Source organism: Lepidochelys kempii, chromosome 7, assembly GCF_965140285.1.
Source record: "Lepidochelys kempii isolate rLepKem1 chromosome 7, rLepKem1.hap1, whole genome shotgun sequence".
Taxonomy (NCBI): domain Eukaryota; kingdom Metazoa; phylum Chordata; order Testudines; family Cheloniidae; genus Lepidochelys; species Lepidochelys kempii.
This window is the reverse complement of record NC_136386.1, coordinates 205,052-221,518: the sequence shown is the minus strand read 5'-3', so window position 1 is coordinate 221,518 and position 16,467 is coordinate 205,052. Positions and strand designations below refer to the sequence as shown.

The window sequence follows — 16,467 nt, the reverse complement described above, 5'->3', positions numbered from 1 at the left end:
GAGGAGCGGGGGGCGGCAACGACCCCCTCGTGAAGTGAGGAGGGAACCCATTGTTAAGATTTTGGTAGCTCATCACTGACTAGACATAATACTCCAGTTGAGGCCTAATCAGAGTGGAGTAGAGCAGAAGAATTACTTCTCATGTCTTGCTTACAATACTCCTGCTAATACATCCCAGAATGATGTTCGCTTTTTTTGCAACAGTGTTACACTATGACTCCCAGATCCCTTTCTGCAATACTCCTTCCTAGGCAGTCATTTCCCATTTTGTATGTGTGCAACTGATTGTTCCTTCCTAAATTGAGTACTTTGCATTTGTCCTTATTGAATTTCATCCTATTTACTTCAGACCATTTCTCCAGTTTGTCCAGATCATTTTCAATTTTAATCCTATCCTCCAAAGCACTTGCAACCCCTCCAAGCTTGGTGTCATCTACAAACTTTATAAGTGTACTCTGTATGCCATTATCTAAATCATTGATGAAGATATTGAACAGAACCAGACGCAGAACTGATCCCTGCGGGACCCCACTCGTTATGCCCTTCCAGCATGACTGTGAACCACTGATGATTACTCTCTGGGAACTGTTTTCCAACCAGTTTTACACCCACCTTATAGTAGCTCCATCTAGGTTGCATTTCCCTAGTTTGTTTATTAGGGGATCATGCGGGACAGTATCTAAAGCTTTACTAAAATCAAGATATACCATGTCTACCGCTTCCCCCCTATCCACAAGGCTTGTTACCCTGTCAAAGAATCTCTACATGAACTCTACAGGGTCTCCTGCTTCTCAGCTCAGAAATATTTTTCCTTCTTTTGGACCCCCCCTCTGCTCTGAGCCTCCCCCTTCACTCCTAGGCTCTCCTGCCGGCCTTCTAAACTCTGCCACAACTACAGCAGAAATGGTACACTCTCAAAAGTGCTTTTGGACTACATAAACATTACTCCTGAGACCTAAAGTCTGCAGTACCTCTTGCATGCTTTGTAAAACAACACTTAGAAGATGACTGCATACTATGTACTATTCTTTAAAGGAAATTAGTAGATTAACACCCCACTCTACTGAAAACTGGCATGGGGATTTCAGTAACCACAAGTGGCCAAGGCCTCAGATTTTAGTTCTCAGATTAAAAAAAGTAGTAATCTCAAGCACCATGCTGAAGCACTGAATCCAGCAGTGTTTCAGAGGGGAGACCCAACACCACTTCCTGCGCTATTTAGGTTTTCCTTAGCAGTCCCCCTTCCAAGAACAGAGCAGGTCAACTATTTAGCTTGTGAGCACTGATGATATCACAGTACAAACAAAAACAGTTAGCACACCTATTTGAATCAGGGTTCTCAAGCCATTTCATACTATCAACTTATATTCCTTTTTCCTTCAGTGAATTTGTCCCATTCTTCTGTTGCCATAGAAATGTAAGTCATGCCTGTAAAGAGGATTATCACATCTTACAGAATCCAAAAGGAAGAGGAGCTAGGATGTGAGGACAACTTTTCTTCGAACGCAAAATCTTCCAGGACTAGTGATTTATGGGGAAAGAAAGAACTGCTGCCAAAGAGACTTGCTTTTGTTTAAATTATCTCTTTGTTCCTGTTCTCTTTAAGATGAAACCTCTGTAATGTATATTGTGTTCTTCACGTCTGTCTGAGATCCAAGGGGACAGGCACATAACTACACCCCACCCTACGGAACAGATTCAGCAAAATTATTAAAAACTACAATTCAAGACACTGTAACCACGCGGTTCAAGAATCAATGTTTCCACAGGTTGAATCCAATCCTGGAGGCTGGCCCCTCCATATGCATCCCACATGGCAGGATGTGACCCATTTCTTTCAGTTCTCTCTGCTGGTAAACCTGCTGAGGGAGTGGAAGAACAGAGGATATCAACAAGTGGTGGTAGGAAGATAGGAGAGGCTAAGTTTGAATGGAGAGCATAAATTGTTCCCACACCATATTCTAATGGTAGTGTGGGAGCTATGCACTGTTCTTTTAGGGTCCTTTAAGATACTAGCTCCTACAGACCCACAGCTGGGGATGGCACTCAGCACATAACATTTAATTATAAATCCTTGCAAAATGAGGTTTACACTGAAAATGCAGACAGAACCGCATGGCATTAGAGCACCACTACAGACCCACCACCACCACCACCCACACACGCACACACTTCCGTCCTGATTCTCCTTTACAGAAAGGCACCTTTACACCATTCTGTCACTGTAAAGAAGCCTTAAAAAGGGTGCAAAGTTGGTTACACTCATTTTTAGGCCTATTTACACTGCCAGGGCGATGTAAAACAGACAGTGTAAACAGTAATCAGACTCAGGAAAGCCACTTACCGCTGGCAGCTGGACACAGTTGGAACTGACATCATATTCGATATATGCCACTTCTGTCCCCTCCTCTGATTTCCCATCCTTCGTATAACAAACATCCCTGGTCCGAGTGGTCAGACGGTCCACTTCCTCCATTGTATAGACACAGAGTGCAGACTCCTCACTCACTTTGCCAGATGAAGCCTGCCAGGCAGAAAAGGCAGTGAACAGCACTTCTCCTTGGGTGCTGAATCTCCCTCTTGTCAGATCACTGCCGGGTTCAGTGACATAAGCAGCCTGCAGTATGCTGTATGTTTTCTTTTTGCTCCTACAGAGTAGTGGTAATTCCACATAGGAGTAATAGTGAGAGTCATCCAGACAGATTCGTGAGATGTAGGTCTTGTACTCCCGTGACTGGGACTTCAGATCCCGGCGATAAAACAGGAAGTAAACGCTGGAGCGATGGATAAAGGATTTGATGAAATGGTGGTTATACTCGGAGAGCCGACCCACAGCCAACTTAGCCGTTTCTTCATAGGAGAAAATGGAGTGAGAGTCTGCCCCTTGCATGTCCCCCCCATGGGCCCTGAGATTTCGGGTGGTGATAGGAGGGATACCCCCTCCAACCCCTCTGCTGGTATACCCTCGTCCTACAAAGAGCAGAGGCATGTCATCTTTTGAGTGGCCTACAAGTCCCACAGTAGTGATATTTGGGTCATTTGCAGCCACATACTGAGTGTCTCCAGGGCTCTCCGGTCGGAAGAGAACGTGGTCAATGGATGTGAGGCTTCTTTTTTCACAGATCCCCTGGTGCACGCTGCCACACACAATGAGCTCCTCCTGCACAGAGTTCACCAGTAACAACTTGTTGTGATTGTCAGTGTTGTGTGCCTGGGGACATTCCAGCTTTGAGACAGGGGGGAGACAATCTTTGCTGTCCAAAACTGGTCCAGTTTGAACTGCGCTCTCCATCATCAGGTCTGAAGTTAGTTGGAAAAGAAAGTTGGTGCCGCCCAGATAAAGGGTCCCAGACTCAGAATCCATAGTCAGGTGAAGGAATTTTGTGGTGTTGTGTGAAAAGGTGACATACTGCAGTCCCCTTGGAATCACTGCCCCCAGGAAACAGAGAGCAGGAAGAAGGAAAGTTCCCAGAGACATGGTAAACGTTCTGCAAGAGAGAGAAAGCTGTTACCCTCTGGAGCCAGGAGTGAAGGTTTACACAAATCAGAGTCTTTCAACATCGTACTTTTATTATGAGAAGAGGTGGGTGAACAGTGGCTAAATCTAGAGACCAAACAGCAACAAATGAGAAATTCTTAAAGAATATCAAAAGCAGGAAGCCCATGGAAGCATCAATGGCTTTGTGCACCAAGGTATTAAGGTGACAAGCGCAGAGTAAAATAAGACTGTTGAGAGGCTGGAATATTACAGATATTCCTGGGACACTTACCAGATTACTTCATTTGTTGGTGGAGATCCCCATTACCAAGACTTTCATTGTAGGCCCAGAACTTGGATTGGTTATCTGAGAAACAGGGAATCAATATTCATGTTTCCTCAAGAGAAATCTGGCCAAAGCATTGACCCAACAATGCCACCTCTGGCAGAAGGTCCTATTTATACTGTAAAAACTAGCACGTCAGGGAGCTGGTTCAAACTCAGAAACCCCACACAATAGCTAAAACACAGTATGTCCTTGCAGTACAGACAGAAGTGAGCCTTATTTAACCATGCTCCTGGACTGTATTACAGACATAGGCTTTAGCAGGGTTGTGCACTGTGAGTTCTCCAGGACAGGGGCCATATGTTTAGAGAGAATCTAGTACACTATGGGTATTACTCAAGAGCAATATTTCATGATAATACATCATGGTTAGAACAGGGCCGGCAACCTTTCAGAAGTGGTGTGCCAAGTCTTCATTTATTCACTTTAATTTAAGGTTTCGCGTGCCAATAATACATTTTAACTTTTTTAGAAGGTCTCTCTCTATAAATCTATATATTATATAACTAAACTATTGTCATATGTAAACAAGGTTTTCAAAATGTTTAAGAAGCTTCTTTTAAAATTAAATTAAAATGCTGATCTTACGCCGCCGGCCCGCTCAGCCCGTCGCCGGCCTGGGGTTCCATTCACCTAGGTCGGCAGGAGGCTGAGTGGGGCCTGCAGCCAGGACCCCGGCTGGCAAAGGGCAGGCAGCCAGAACCCCAGACAGGCAGTGGGCTGAGCGGGGCCGGCGGCCAGGACCCCAGACTGGCAGTGGGCTAAGCAGCTCAGCCCGCTGTCGGCCTGGGGTTCCGTCCACCAGCTCCTGCCAGCCAGCCAGGATCCCGGCTGCCGGCCCCGCTCAGCCCACTGCCGGTCTGGAGTCCCGGCCCTGTCCACATAGAGTAGGTACCTACCTTCTCCCTGGTTCCAACCCATTCTCTTTCTCTCTCTCTGCACTGAGATGAGGGTGGGAGTGCACTGAGCACAGGGCTGGGGGTGAAGGAGCAGGATGGGGGTTGGGGTGCAGAGTCTGGCCAGGAGCTAGAAAGAGGGAGGGGGTTCAGGGTTGGGGCAGGAGGTTTAGGTGTGGAGCACTTACCTGGGCAGCTCCCATTTGGTGTGAGGGGTGCAGGTGGGAATGCGGGGGGGTTGTCCCGGAGCTCCCGTTTGGTGCTCAGGGTGGGAGTGGGGATGTGGGGGGTGCAAGAGTCAGGGCGTGGGATGTGGGGGGGCTGGGGATGTGTGGGGAGTGCCAGAGTCAGGGCTGGGGTGTGTGAGGAGGTTTCAGGGGTCAGAGCAGAGGGCTGGGGGTGTGGGCTGGGGTCATCAGGGTGCTCCCAGCCCCCTGCTCTGAGCAGCTCACGGCAGGGGGCTGGAGGGGTTATGCCCTGATTCCACCCCCTTCCCCAAAGTCCCTGGAGCAGAGAGCATGCTGCGGCTCTGCTTTTACCTCTCCCCTTCCCAAGAGCAGTCAGCTGATCGGCTGCAGGGCGGGAGAGAAGGAGGGGCAGGAACCCAGCACACTGGGGGAAGAGGCTGGGGGAGGAGGAAGCTTGCCTGCCCTGCAAGGAGAGAGCGGTTGGCGGAAAAGAGCGGGCCGGGCCGGGCAGGATTTTTAGTGCACGCTGCTGTCTGCCGGGTCCGGCAGACCGCAGCGTGCCATTAAAATTTGGCACTTGTGCCATAGGTTGCTGACCCCTGGTTTAGGAAAAAAAAATACAGCTCACTTCTGATTACACTATAGGACTGAAATATATATTAAACTTTTTTTTTTTTTTTTACACACAGTGTAGGTGAGTCTCAGTTAATAGAATCAAACTGTTCTGCGTTTGAATCAAGCAAAAAACTGTCAGTGTTCAGAGAAATCATATTGTTTTTTGCATCCTACTTCTTCAGTCTCTGTCACACCTCCAATCCTAGCTTCAAGTTCTCTTCCCCAGATTTTTCACCCCATATAGTAGCATTTCAGGTTTCAGATCAATGTCATTTGAAAATCTCACAAGGATAGTGCCTGCTCTGAGTTTTCTTTTACAAAACAGACCCTGACAAGCTCCCAAGAACCAGCGTTGTTCCTATTACAAATCCTCCGGTTTCAAAAACATACGTTTCCTCCAGCTCTATTTATATCCTATTAAAGAACATCTGCAGCAATCAATATTGAGCCTCAGCACTAGTCCAATAAAGAGAACAAAATAAGTCAGGCTTCTCTCTTATTGACCAATTCACAGACTAACACTATTCTGCATCCATTGCTATGGTAACCATCCATCTAGGTGTGAAAGGTCATAGTTGGCTCAGCTGTACCAGCAGAACTCCAAGGAGAGGCTTCAAAGATCAGCAGCACTCATTTCCCTGAGGCCCTTTGGAATATCCCTATTAGGATCACTCCTTCCCATCCCTGACGCATCTTACTCCAATAATATTTAATTGTCATGGCAAATGTTATCAAAACGTAAAACTGAGACCAATCCCTCCAGTCTGAGGGAACTGGACAGTCCGCCCAGGCCAGAGCATCACACTGTGCCCGGGTTTGATTCCCTGTGCCCCTATCTCATTGCACCCTTTGGAAACAAAGGCTCCTAGCTGCTTTTCAGAAAGATGACTACTTTATTCAGTGCTGAATGTGATCACAGGCCTTCTGGAGAGACTGCACTGGACAGTAACGCAATCCTCATTTCTTAGAGCAGGGGTGGGGAACCTTTTTTCTATCAGGGACCATTGACTCACAGAAAAAAGCAGTCGTGGGCCACATACAGCCCCGTGGTGGGAGGCTTGGGGCTTCCCACCGGCAGTGGGGGAAGGTTTGAAGTGCAGGAGGGAGCTCCGGGCTGGGGCAAAGAGTTTTGGGGTGCAGGAGGGGGCTCAGGGCTGGGGCAGGGAGTTGGGGTGCAGGAGGAGGTTCGGGATGCAGGCTCTGGGAAGGAGTATGGGTGTGGGAGGAGCTCAAGGCTGGGGAAGGGGTGCAGGCCTGGGAGGGAGTTAGGGTGCAGGAGGAGGTTCCGACCTGGGGCAGGAGGTTTGGGGTGCGGGCTCTGGCTGGACGGCGCTTACCTCAGGTGGCTCCCGATCAGCAGCACAGCGGGGCTAAGGTAGGCTCCCTGCCTGCCCTGGCTCCCTGCTGCTCCCGGAAGCGGCCAGCATATCCAGCCCCTAGGCCCCATATGGACTATAACGTGGATAGAAAGCTGGTTAGATTGTCAGGTTCAACGGGTAGTGATCAACAGCTCCATGTCTAGTTGGCAGCTGGTATCATGCGCAGTGCCCCAGGGGTCGGTCCTGGGGCCGGTTTTGTTCAACAACTTTATTAATGATCTGGATGATGGGATAGATTGCACCCTCAACAAGTTCACGGATGACACTAAACCGAGGGGAGAGGTAGATATGCTGGAGGGTAGGGATAGGGTCCAGCGTGACCTAGACAAATTGGAGGATTGGGCCAGAAGAAATCTGATGCGATTTAACAAGGACAAGTGCAGACAGAAGAATCCCACCACCGCTACAGGCTGGGGACCGACTGGCTAAGCAGAAGTTCTGCAGAAAAGGACCTGGGGATTACAGTGGATGAGAAGCTGGATATGAGTCAGCAGTGTGCCCTTGTTGCCAAGAAGGCTAATGGCATACTGGGCTGCATTAGTAGAAGCATTGCCAGCAGATGGAGGGAAGTGATTATTCCCCTCTATTCGGCACTGGTGAAGCCGCATCTGGAGTATTGCATCAAGTTTTGGGCCCCCCACTACAGAAAGGATGTGGACAAATTGGAGAGAGTCCAGCGGAGGGCAACAAAAATGACCAGGAGGTTGGGGCACATGACTTACAAGGAGAGGCTGAGGGGACTGGGATTATTTAGTCTGCAGAAGAGAAGAGTGAGGGGTGGATTTGATAGCAGCCTTCAACTACCTGAAGGGGGGTTCCAAAGAGGATGGAGTTCGGCTGTTCTCAGAGGTGGCAGATGACAGAAGAAGGAGCAATGGTCTCAAGTCACAGTGGGGGAGGTCTAGGCTGGATATTAGGAAACACTTTCACTAGGAGAGTGGTGAAGCACTGGAATGGGTTACCTACAAAGATGGTGGAATCTCCATCCTTAGAAGTTTTTAAGGCCGGGCTTGACAAAGCCCTGGTTGGGATTATTTAGTTGGGGTTGGTCCTGCTTTGAGCAGGGGGTTGGACTAGATGACCTCCTGAGGTCCCTTCCAACCCTGAGATTCTATGATTCTACGAGGGGACGGGGGGGCTCTGCACAGTGTGTGCTACCCGCAGGCACCTCCCTTGCATCTCCCATTGGACACAGTTCCCAGCCAATGGGATCTGCGGAGCCGGCGCTGGGGACAGAGCGCAGCGCTTCCCTGATCGCACGTGCCTAGGGGCGGCAGGGACATGCCGGTTGCTTCCGGGAGCTGCACAGAGCCGACCGGACTTTTAACGGCCTGGCAACCCTAACTTCCCCCTGCAGTGCGGTGAGCCAGCACTCACAACTCCAGCCCCATGGAGGGGCGCCGCGTCTCGGGGCTTCCGGCCCACAGTGTGGAGACTTGTTGCAAGCTGGATGAAATGAAGCAGCAGGCCAAATCCGGCCCGTGGGCCATAGGTTCCCCACCCCTGTCTTAGAGTATTAAATTCTCTAAGGACAAAGCATCACATTAGAATGTATTTCTTCACTAACCCTGCAAGTCTCTGAGTAGCAGCAGCTCTCTCCTCATTTCCTGCACAGACTTATCCAGGCAGCATGTAAGCCAGTGTGGAAATCCAAAGCTCTTATTTTGGGACACAATGTAGGCCCCCATTTGTTCTCTGCAGGCACCTCCACCCAATCTTGAATAGTAATTTTAAAAAGTCGGTCAGTCCTAAAGAGCAAAAGCCAGAAATGAGTCGACAGGAGACGACTTATGAAAAAGGGCAAGACAGAGCCTCCTTCAGAGGAACTGTTCATCTCTTCAGAATCCACGGACTACTTACTCTCTGGCAGTTCTCTGGCTGAGAATTTCTCTGTTCATTCAGAGACTACTCTCTGACTATCACTTCCCATCACCTGCCGGAAACAACCAGCAAGCTCCACATACTATCCTTGCACCTCTTGGAAAGTATTAAATTGCTTTCCAAAATCTCAGCATTCATTAAAAACAAAACAAACCAACCAACCCTTCAACTGTTATAGTTGCAAAGAAAACCTCACAACTGTGACCCAAAAGTATAATTGATGCAAAGTCTGGAACCATAGCTCTGAGAGGCAGGGGTGCTGGAACAATTTGTATATTGTGGGTTCTGAGAGCCACTGAACCAAACTGTAAACTCTGTATATGACGGAAACCCTGTATATGATGGGCACCCCTAGCACCCCTAGGGCCAGCACCTAGGCTGAGAGCTGTGAACTACCCCATTCATTTCACCAAAGTGTAAACTCAGCTGCTTAGTTAAGCTTATTACTGATTTCTTTTCTCATGCAAAAAAGGAGAGGGTAGGGTCACAGATTTGTACAAACTGCTGCCAGTAGCATCTCATGTTGGTGCCACAAGGGGTGGTGCATGCTGGATGCCACCACCGATTTTCTTTTCCCCCAACAAAGTAGCCAAGCCCAAGTGGCTTAGCAGAATCCCTGGATATACTAAAGCCTCACTGAAGCCATGAGTATATTGAAGCTCAGGTGCCCATTTGCCCTCAGAAAGCACACATCATCTGACTGTCCTTACAATCTACCATGAGCTGTATCTCATTTTGAGAACTCACATGGGCGGAGTTCAATTGGTGGGTAGAACTTGGAAGAATACTGCCACTTTCCCCTCCCTGCCCCCAATCTGACTTCTGTTCGATCTTTGTGCTGAGCTCAAAGTGATGATGTTCAGCAAGGAGCATTACTGCAGGAAACAAGTCTGCAATGCTGTGAGGGAAGATCACCACCTGATGAATGGTAAGACTCAACTGGGCTGTATCTAATTGATAATAAACTCCTTGGCACAGGGACTGTCTCCCCTCTGGGTGTGATACAGCACCCAGCACACCAACAGGATACAGAAAATAATAGCAATTGTAACAACTGGAAAAGTCAGGTTCTAATTTTGGCTCTGCCACTCACTTGGCAAATCATATAACCTTTCAGCTACTACCATTCCCCTGTAAAACCAAGATATTACTGCCCTGACACAAAGAGATGGTCTGTGATATCCTGTGGATGGATGGTGTTACAGATACTATCCAGTATTAATTACAGGGCTTTATAAAGCTCTGAAAACACTTCATGTGCTTGTTGTAGGTAAGTAGACAGCATTGCCAGGACAGACACAAAGCACTGACACACTGCCTTCAAAGCACACATACACTGATTCGCATAACACCAGCACTGGTTACATTTAGTTTACACACACACAGAGGGGCTTTTATTCTCAGTGGATAACGGACATTTAGAATTCGCTGCTCCCAACGCTTCTGACAGAAACTGCCTTGCTAGGAATCTCAAACACTGGACTCACCTCAGGTTCTCTCTCTACTATATGGGGAAGGAGTGGATTGAAGAATTTTATTCAAGCGTCTGTCACAGAGAGACATTTATATCTGTTGATAGGTATTTCTTAAAGTCAACAAACAAGTTGTTATGGAACTTTTACAGAATGTCAATGTCATAATATCAAACTCCTAAAGCAGCCAAAGCAGGGGAGAAAATGATGACTTTATACATCAACATTAAGAAAATAAGTCAAAACCAACGAGGAGTCCTTGTGGCACCTTAGAGACTAACAAATTTATTTGGTCATTAGCTTTCGTGGGCTAAAACCCACTTCATCAGGTATTAGCCCAAAGATTCCTTATTGTTTTTGCTGATACAGACTAACTTGACTACCACTCTGAAAAAAATTAAGTCAAGTATATCTAACATGATTAATTTCCTGTGATGCTGGAAGGTCCTGCACTGGAGGGCCCGCTGGCCTTCCTAACCTTCCACGTGTCCACAATTGCACATTGCTCTTCTTTTTAACGCCCAACTCTCCAATTACATCTCCCCACCACTGAATTGGCAAAGGTCCCCTTCCCATGACAAAAGTTCCTGAGACACAGGACTGGCTGATAAGGTGGGACATCTAACAGTAATACAACTGAAACTCACAAACTGTTAGTCCTGAGGCATGTCCATCTGTCTGTTGGTCATATGGGATATTCAGTTTCTGCAGAATTGAAGATTTTACTGGGGAAAAAAAAAAGGTTCTGGTCCTCCTGGTTGTGAAGAAAACCTTCCAAACATATACTGAGTATAAAGTGAGACAGTGTTATTTTCCTGACTCTGCAAAGAGCCCGAAACAGTGGCTCACAGATGTGTGAGCTCCACTGCAAAGCACTACTTTAATCAACTGTTAACTCTAAAAGCTAACGATGTCAAAAATTCAGTATAAACTTCAATTTCAGCAAATGGAATGAGGAACTGGTGTAAACAAACGCACAAACAGGGAGGGGCCGAACACCAGTGGTGGGAGCATTGAGAGACCAGAAAAGGGACAGAGGTGCACCTAGTCCCATAAGTGTGACAGGGAGGTTACCATACATAGTCCTAAATGTTCTGCCTATCACATAGACCATTATTAAAAATGGAAATCAGCCCTCTCCACTTAATGTGCTTGACATTCTGGTCAGGACAGAGCCCTAGAATGCTGCATAGCCCTGAGCCATAATCACTAAAGTCCAAGGCATTTTTTCTTCTTGCTTTCCAAGGGTGAGAGGTTTGAAGATATTCTCCAGTGAAAGGGCTTCAAAATGAACACCTAAAGCAGTGGTTTGAGAAAGTACTGGCCCATGAGAAGACTTTCCCTGGAACAGTATACAGCGAGATGGCACATCTGAGAGGTCTGGACCTCTCAGAAACAGGGAGATGGTTGGTATAATTTATGTTCTATGAACCTCACTCCACTTCATCCCTAGAATTAAGTGCGTGTATTGAATATAGTGCCCATAGCTGTCATGTTATTATTAAGGGAATTATGTAAGGGATTGTGCATGCTAACTGCAGTTGGGTTTGTGTGATTACTGGGGGTACCACTGAGCCCAATTCCACCAGCCTGAACTCCCTTACACTGTCCTGCTGAGCCAGGCCCCCAAGCAGCACTTAAGTGCACACCCCCTCTGGGGTGCAAACCCAAAATAGTATTGTCTTGAGCTGCACAGAGAACTATACAGTGTAAGCTCATGAAATTCTCCCCCTCCCTCAATGTGGAGGAAGATATGCACAGCTTTCTGCCCCCCAGTTATGAATTCTACAAACTAGTTTCAGAGAAAACAAAAACAAGTTTATTAACTACACAAAATAGATTAAGTGATTATAAGGGATAGCAAACAGATCAAAGCAGATTACTGAACAAATAAAACAAACATGCAAACTAAGCTTAAAGTGGTTACAAGTAGTAATTTCTCACCCTAAATGCTATTTTAGGGATTTCTTTCACAAGTCAGACACCTTTTCCAGCCTGGGCTCAGCTCTTCTCCCCCCTTTTGTCTTTGTTTCTTAGATGTTTCCAGCAGTTATCCTGGACGGGGATTCAGTGAAGAACAAACACTGATCAAGTCACTCCCCAGCCTTAAGTAGGTTTTACATATGGCGGGAACCCTTTGTTTTCCAGTGTGGTCCGCCCATGACCCCCCCTCCATGGAAAAATACTGGTATTTTATCATGGAGTCCAGTATCAGGGGATAGCCGTGTTAGTCTGAATCCACAAAAACAAGGAGTTCGGTGGCACCTTAAAGACTAACAGATTTATTTGGGCATAAGCTTTTGTGGGTTAAAAATCCACTTCAGATGCATGGAGTGAAAATTACAGATGCAAGCATTATATAATGACACAGAAAGAGAAGGGAGTTACCTCACAAGTGGAGAGCCAGTATTGACAGGGCCAATTCGATCAGGATGGATGTAGTCCACTCCCAATAACAGATGAGGAGGTGTCAATTCCAGGAGAGGCAAAGCTGCTTCTATAATAACCCAGCCACTCCCATTCCCTAGTCAAACCCAAATTAATGATGTTAAATTTGCAAGCGAATTTTAGTTCTACTGTCATTGGACGTTTTAAAGAACAGGTTAGACAAACATCCACCAGGAATGGTCTAGCTATTACTTAGTCATGCCTTGAGTGCAGGGGACTGGACTAGATAACTATTGAGGTCCTTTCCAGTCCTACGCTTCTATGATTCTGATTGTACAAACCCAACCTGAATACTAAGAACCAGGGGGGTTGCGTTAACAGAGGTGAGCACAAAGGTGGTCGCAGCATGAAAAGGTTTGGGAACCACTGCTAGATTAAAGAGCCTACTGGAAGAGTCAACTGCCATTCTGCAATACCCCCAGACTGAGCACTCTCACCCTTTGTAGGCCTCCCAGGACCCCCTTCCCAGTAGCCCTAATAATTAAACAACAGCATCTGATTTGTAGCCGATCAAGATAAGCTGGGAGGGTAACTGACTGTCACAGGTGAGGTGGGGGCCTGACTCCCCTTACGGGTATGTCTACACAGCCTGCAGCAGTGAGCCTCACTGGGTGGACACTCAGGTTAGTGGGGCTTGTGCTAGCACTCGAAAAATCACTGTAATGACAGCACTTTGAAGTTGCAGTTTGGGCTGACACCTGGAGAGGAGTGGGCTTCAGAGCCTGAGCTCCAGCCTGAGACTCACTTCCACAGGCTACATAGACACATCCTAACAGATCAGCCTGCCTGTGACAACATAGTAGCCAGTAAGGCCCAGATCCACATAGGTATTTAGGCTTCTAACTTCCTTTGAAATACCTTTGTGGATTTGGGCCTAATATCTCACTAATACTGTAAACAGTAATAACATCTCCCTTACTTCAACTCAATATTCCCCTGCTCACATTTCCAAGATTCACAATTGCTTCTTAGCCATTGCATTGCACTGTGGATACACATTATGTTCAGTTGCTTGCTCACTATGATCCCAGAATCCTTTTCTGAGTCATTGCTTTCCAAAATACAGTCCCCCATTTTAGCCCCCCATTCTTGGTTCCTATATAACCTTCCATTTAGCTCTATTAAAATGTGTGTTGTTCAAACAAGCTCAATTTTCCATGAGATCCAGACAATTTTGTAGGAAAGACAGTTACCCATCTTTCATAACTGTTTCTCCTCGAGACGTGTTGCTCATGTCCTTTCCACAGTAGGTGTGTGCCCGCCCACATGCACAGTTATTGGAATTTTTTGCCTTAGCGGTATCCACTGGGCCAGCTCTGGCACCCTCTGGAGTCCCGCACTCATGCACTGGTAGATGAGGTGCTGGGACCCTACACCCTCTCAGTTCCTTCTTGCCCGCAACTCCAACAGAGGGGCAACAGGATGGGTCATGGAATGGACATGAACAACACATCTCAAAGAGCATCAGTTAGGAAAGGTATATAAGCGTCTTTTCTTCTTGGAGTGTTTGGGTCATGTCCATTCCATGCTAGGTGACTCAAGTAGTATTCCTGGAGGTGGGCTCGGAGTTATGGTTTCACTGTTTGCAATACAGCTCTACCAAAGCTGGCGTAGTCTCTGGCCTGCTAGGTAATGGCATCGTGGGATGCGAAAATATGTATAGATGACCAAGGAGCGGCTCCACAGATGTTCTGAATTGGCACTTAGGCCAGGAAGGTTGCTGAAGAGGCCTGCACTCTGGTGGAATGGGCGGTTACAATCGTCGGTGGTGGCACCTTCACCTGTTCATAACAAAACCTAATGAAGGTGGTTATCCAAGAGGAAATTCTTTGTGCAGAAACAGGCAGACCTTTCATTCTGTCTGCTACTGCGATGAAAAGTTGCGCTGACTTACAGAATGGTTTCATTCTTTCTATGTAAAAGGGCAGTGCTTTTTTGACATCCAGAGTGTGCAACCTGCAATCCTCGTTAGACCTATGAGGTTTTGAGAAGAAGACTTGCAGAAATATGTCCTGATTAGTATGAAACTGCGACACCACCCTAGGTAAAAAAGCGGTGCAGTCACAGTTGAACCTTGTCCTTATAGAACACTGTGTAGGGCAGCTCTGATGTGAATACTCTGATTTCAGAGACCCTTCCAGAGAGCCGATATGATTGCCACCAGGAAGGACACTTTCCAGGAGAGGAGCAAGAGGACACAAGAAGTCAGTGGCTCAGAGGGTGGCCCTGTGAGCCTTGAGAGCACTAGGTTCAGATCCCAAGGTGGGATAGGGTCACAAACTTGAGGGTAAAGTCGCTCCAGACCTTTCAGAAACTTGACCGTCATGTCATAGTAAAAATAACAACCTGCCCTGGATCAGAGGGTGTAAGGCTACAATGGCCGCTAAGTGGACTTTAACTGTCTAGAGGGACAGGCCTTGGTGCTTGAGGTGCAAAAGATAGTCCGAAATCAACTGAAGCGAGGCCTGGTCAGGCGAAAGATCCCAGTCCGATGCCGAACACGCAAAGCGCCTCCACTTAGCTGGGTAGGCTGCCCTGGTGGAGGGCTTTCTGCTACCCATCAGGATGCTCTGAACTTGAGCCAAGCATGCCTGCAGCCATGCAGAAATCAGGCTGTCAGGTGTAGGGCTGCTAGATTTGGGTTCAGTAATTGGTCGTGGCTCTGGAGAAGTAACTCCGGCTAGAGCGGTAATTCCAGTGGTACCGCTATTGAGAGCTCCAGCAGTGTGGCGAACCAGTGTTGGCGGGGCCATGCCAGAGCTATCAGGATTACCTTCACCTTGTCTTGCTTGATCTTCACAAGGACTCTGTTCACTAGTGATATTGGCAGGAAGGTATACAGTAGTGCCCCTGACCACAGGAGCAAGAAGGCATCGGATAGGGAGCCTCTGGCGAGCCTGTGAATCAAGTGGAAATTAGGGCACTTCCTGTTCTGTCTGGATGTGAACAAGTCCATCTGAGGAGTCCCCCACTTCTGGAGGATTACGCTGACTACTTCCGGGTGAAGGGACTACTCATGCTGAGATAAGAAGGTCCTGCTGAGGCGATCTGCTAGCACGTTCCTGGCCCCCGGGATGTGCGAGGCCACCATGTGGATGGCATGCTGCACACAGATGTCCCATAACCAGACAGCTTCTTGGCAAAAGGCTGATGAGCGGGCGCCACCTTGCTTGTTGATATAGAACATCCTGGCAGTATTTTCTGTTAGGATTTGAACCACCTTGCCTGTCAGGTGGGGCAAGTATACCTGGCAGGCCAAGCATATCAACATGAGCTCTCTGATATTTATGTGGAGAGAGCAATATTCCTGCGACCCAGCAACCTTGCATGCCGAGGCCACCAAGGTGGGCTCCCCAACCCAGGTCCGAGGCATCAGAGACCAGATTCACCAAAGGGAACAAGGCCACAAAAGGAACTCCTTCCATTACCGAGTTGGGGTCTGTCCATCATTCCAGGGATGACCGGATATGGTCTGGTACCGTCACCACCTGGTCCACATCATGTCTGTTGGGAACATAGACTAATGTCAGCCACGCTCACAGGGGTCTGAGATGAAGCCGCAGATGCCGGACCATGCAAGTTCAAGCTGCCATATGGCCCCTTGAGGCAAATGTGGACAGTCGTGAGAGGGTGGGCTCCCACATGGGAGATTAGTCTGGACATGGCCTGGAAGCAGGCCTCCGGCAGAAAAGCTCTAGCTTGCACAGAGTTGAGGATCACCCCTCTGAACTATATAAGCTAAATGGGGGTCAGAGTTGATTTTG

At 47.7% G+C, this 16,467-nt stretch overlaps 1 protein-coding gene across 13 annotated transcripts in view; it reads right to left on the bottom strand.

The window, feature by feature from the left end:
• PLXNB1 (plexin B1) overlaps positions 1-16,467 on the bottom strand; it is a 191,026-nt gene that overhangs the window by 115,009 nt on the left and 59,550 nt on the right. For 10 of the 13 annotated variants that reach the window (XR_013636020.1, XM_073350752.2, XM_078853513.1 and 7 more), the window contains one exon: positions 2,345-3,488. Coding sequence is in view for 12 of the 13 variants with exons in the window: in XM_073350752.2 (XP_073206853.1) it covers positions 2,345-3,488 (1,144 nt within the window). In the remaining variant the exon portion in view is untranslated. Of the gene's footprint in view, positions 1-2,344; positions 3,489-3,770; positions 3,846-16,467 lie in introns of all 13 variants that reach the window. The other 3 variants (XM_073350758.2, XM_073350760.1, XM_073350761.1) reach the window with 1 other exon arrangement.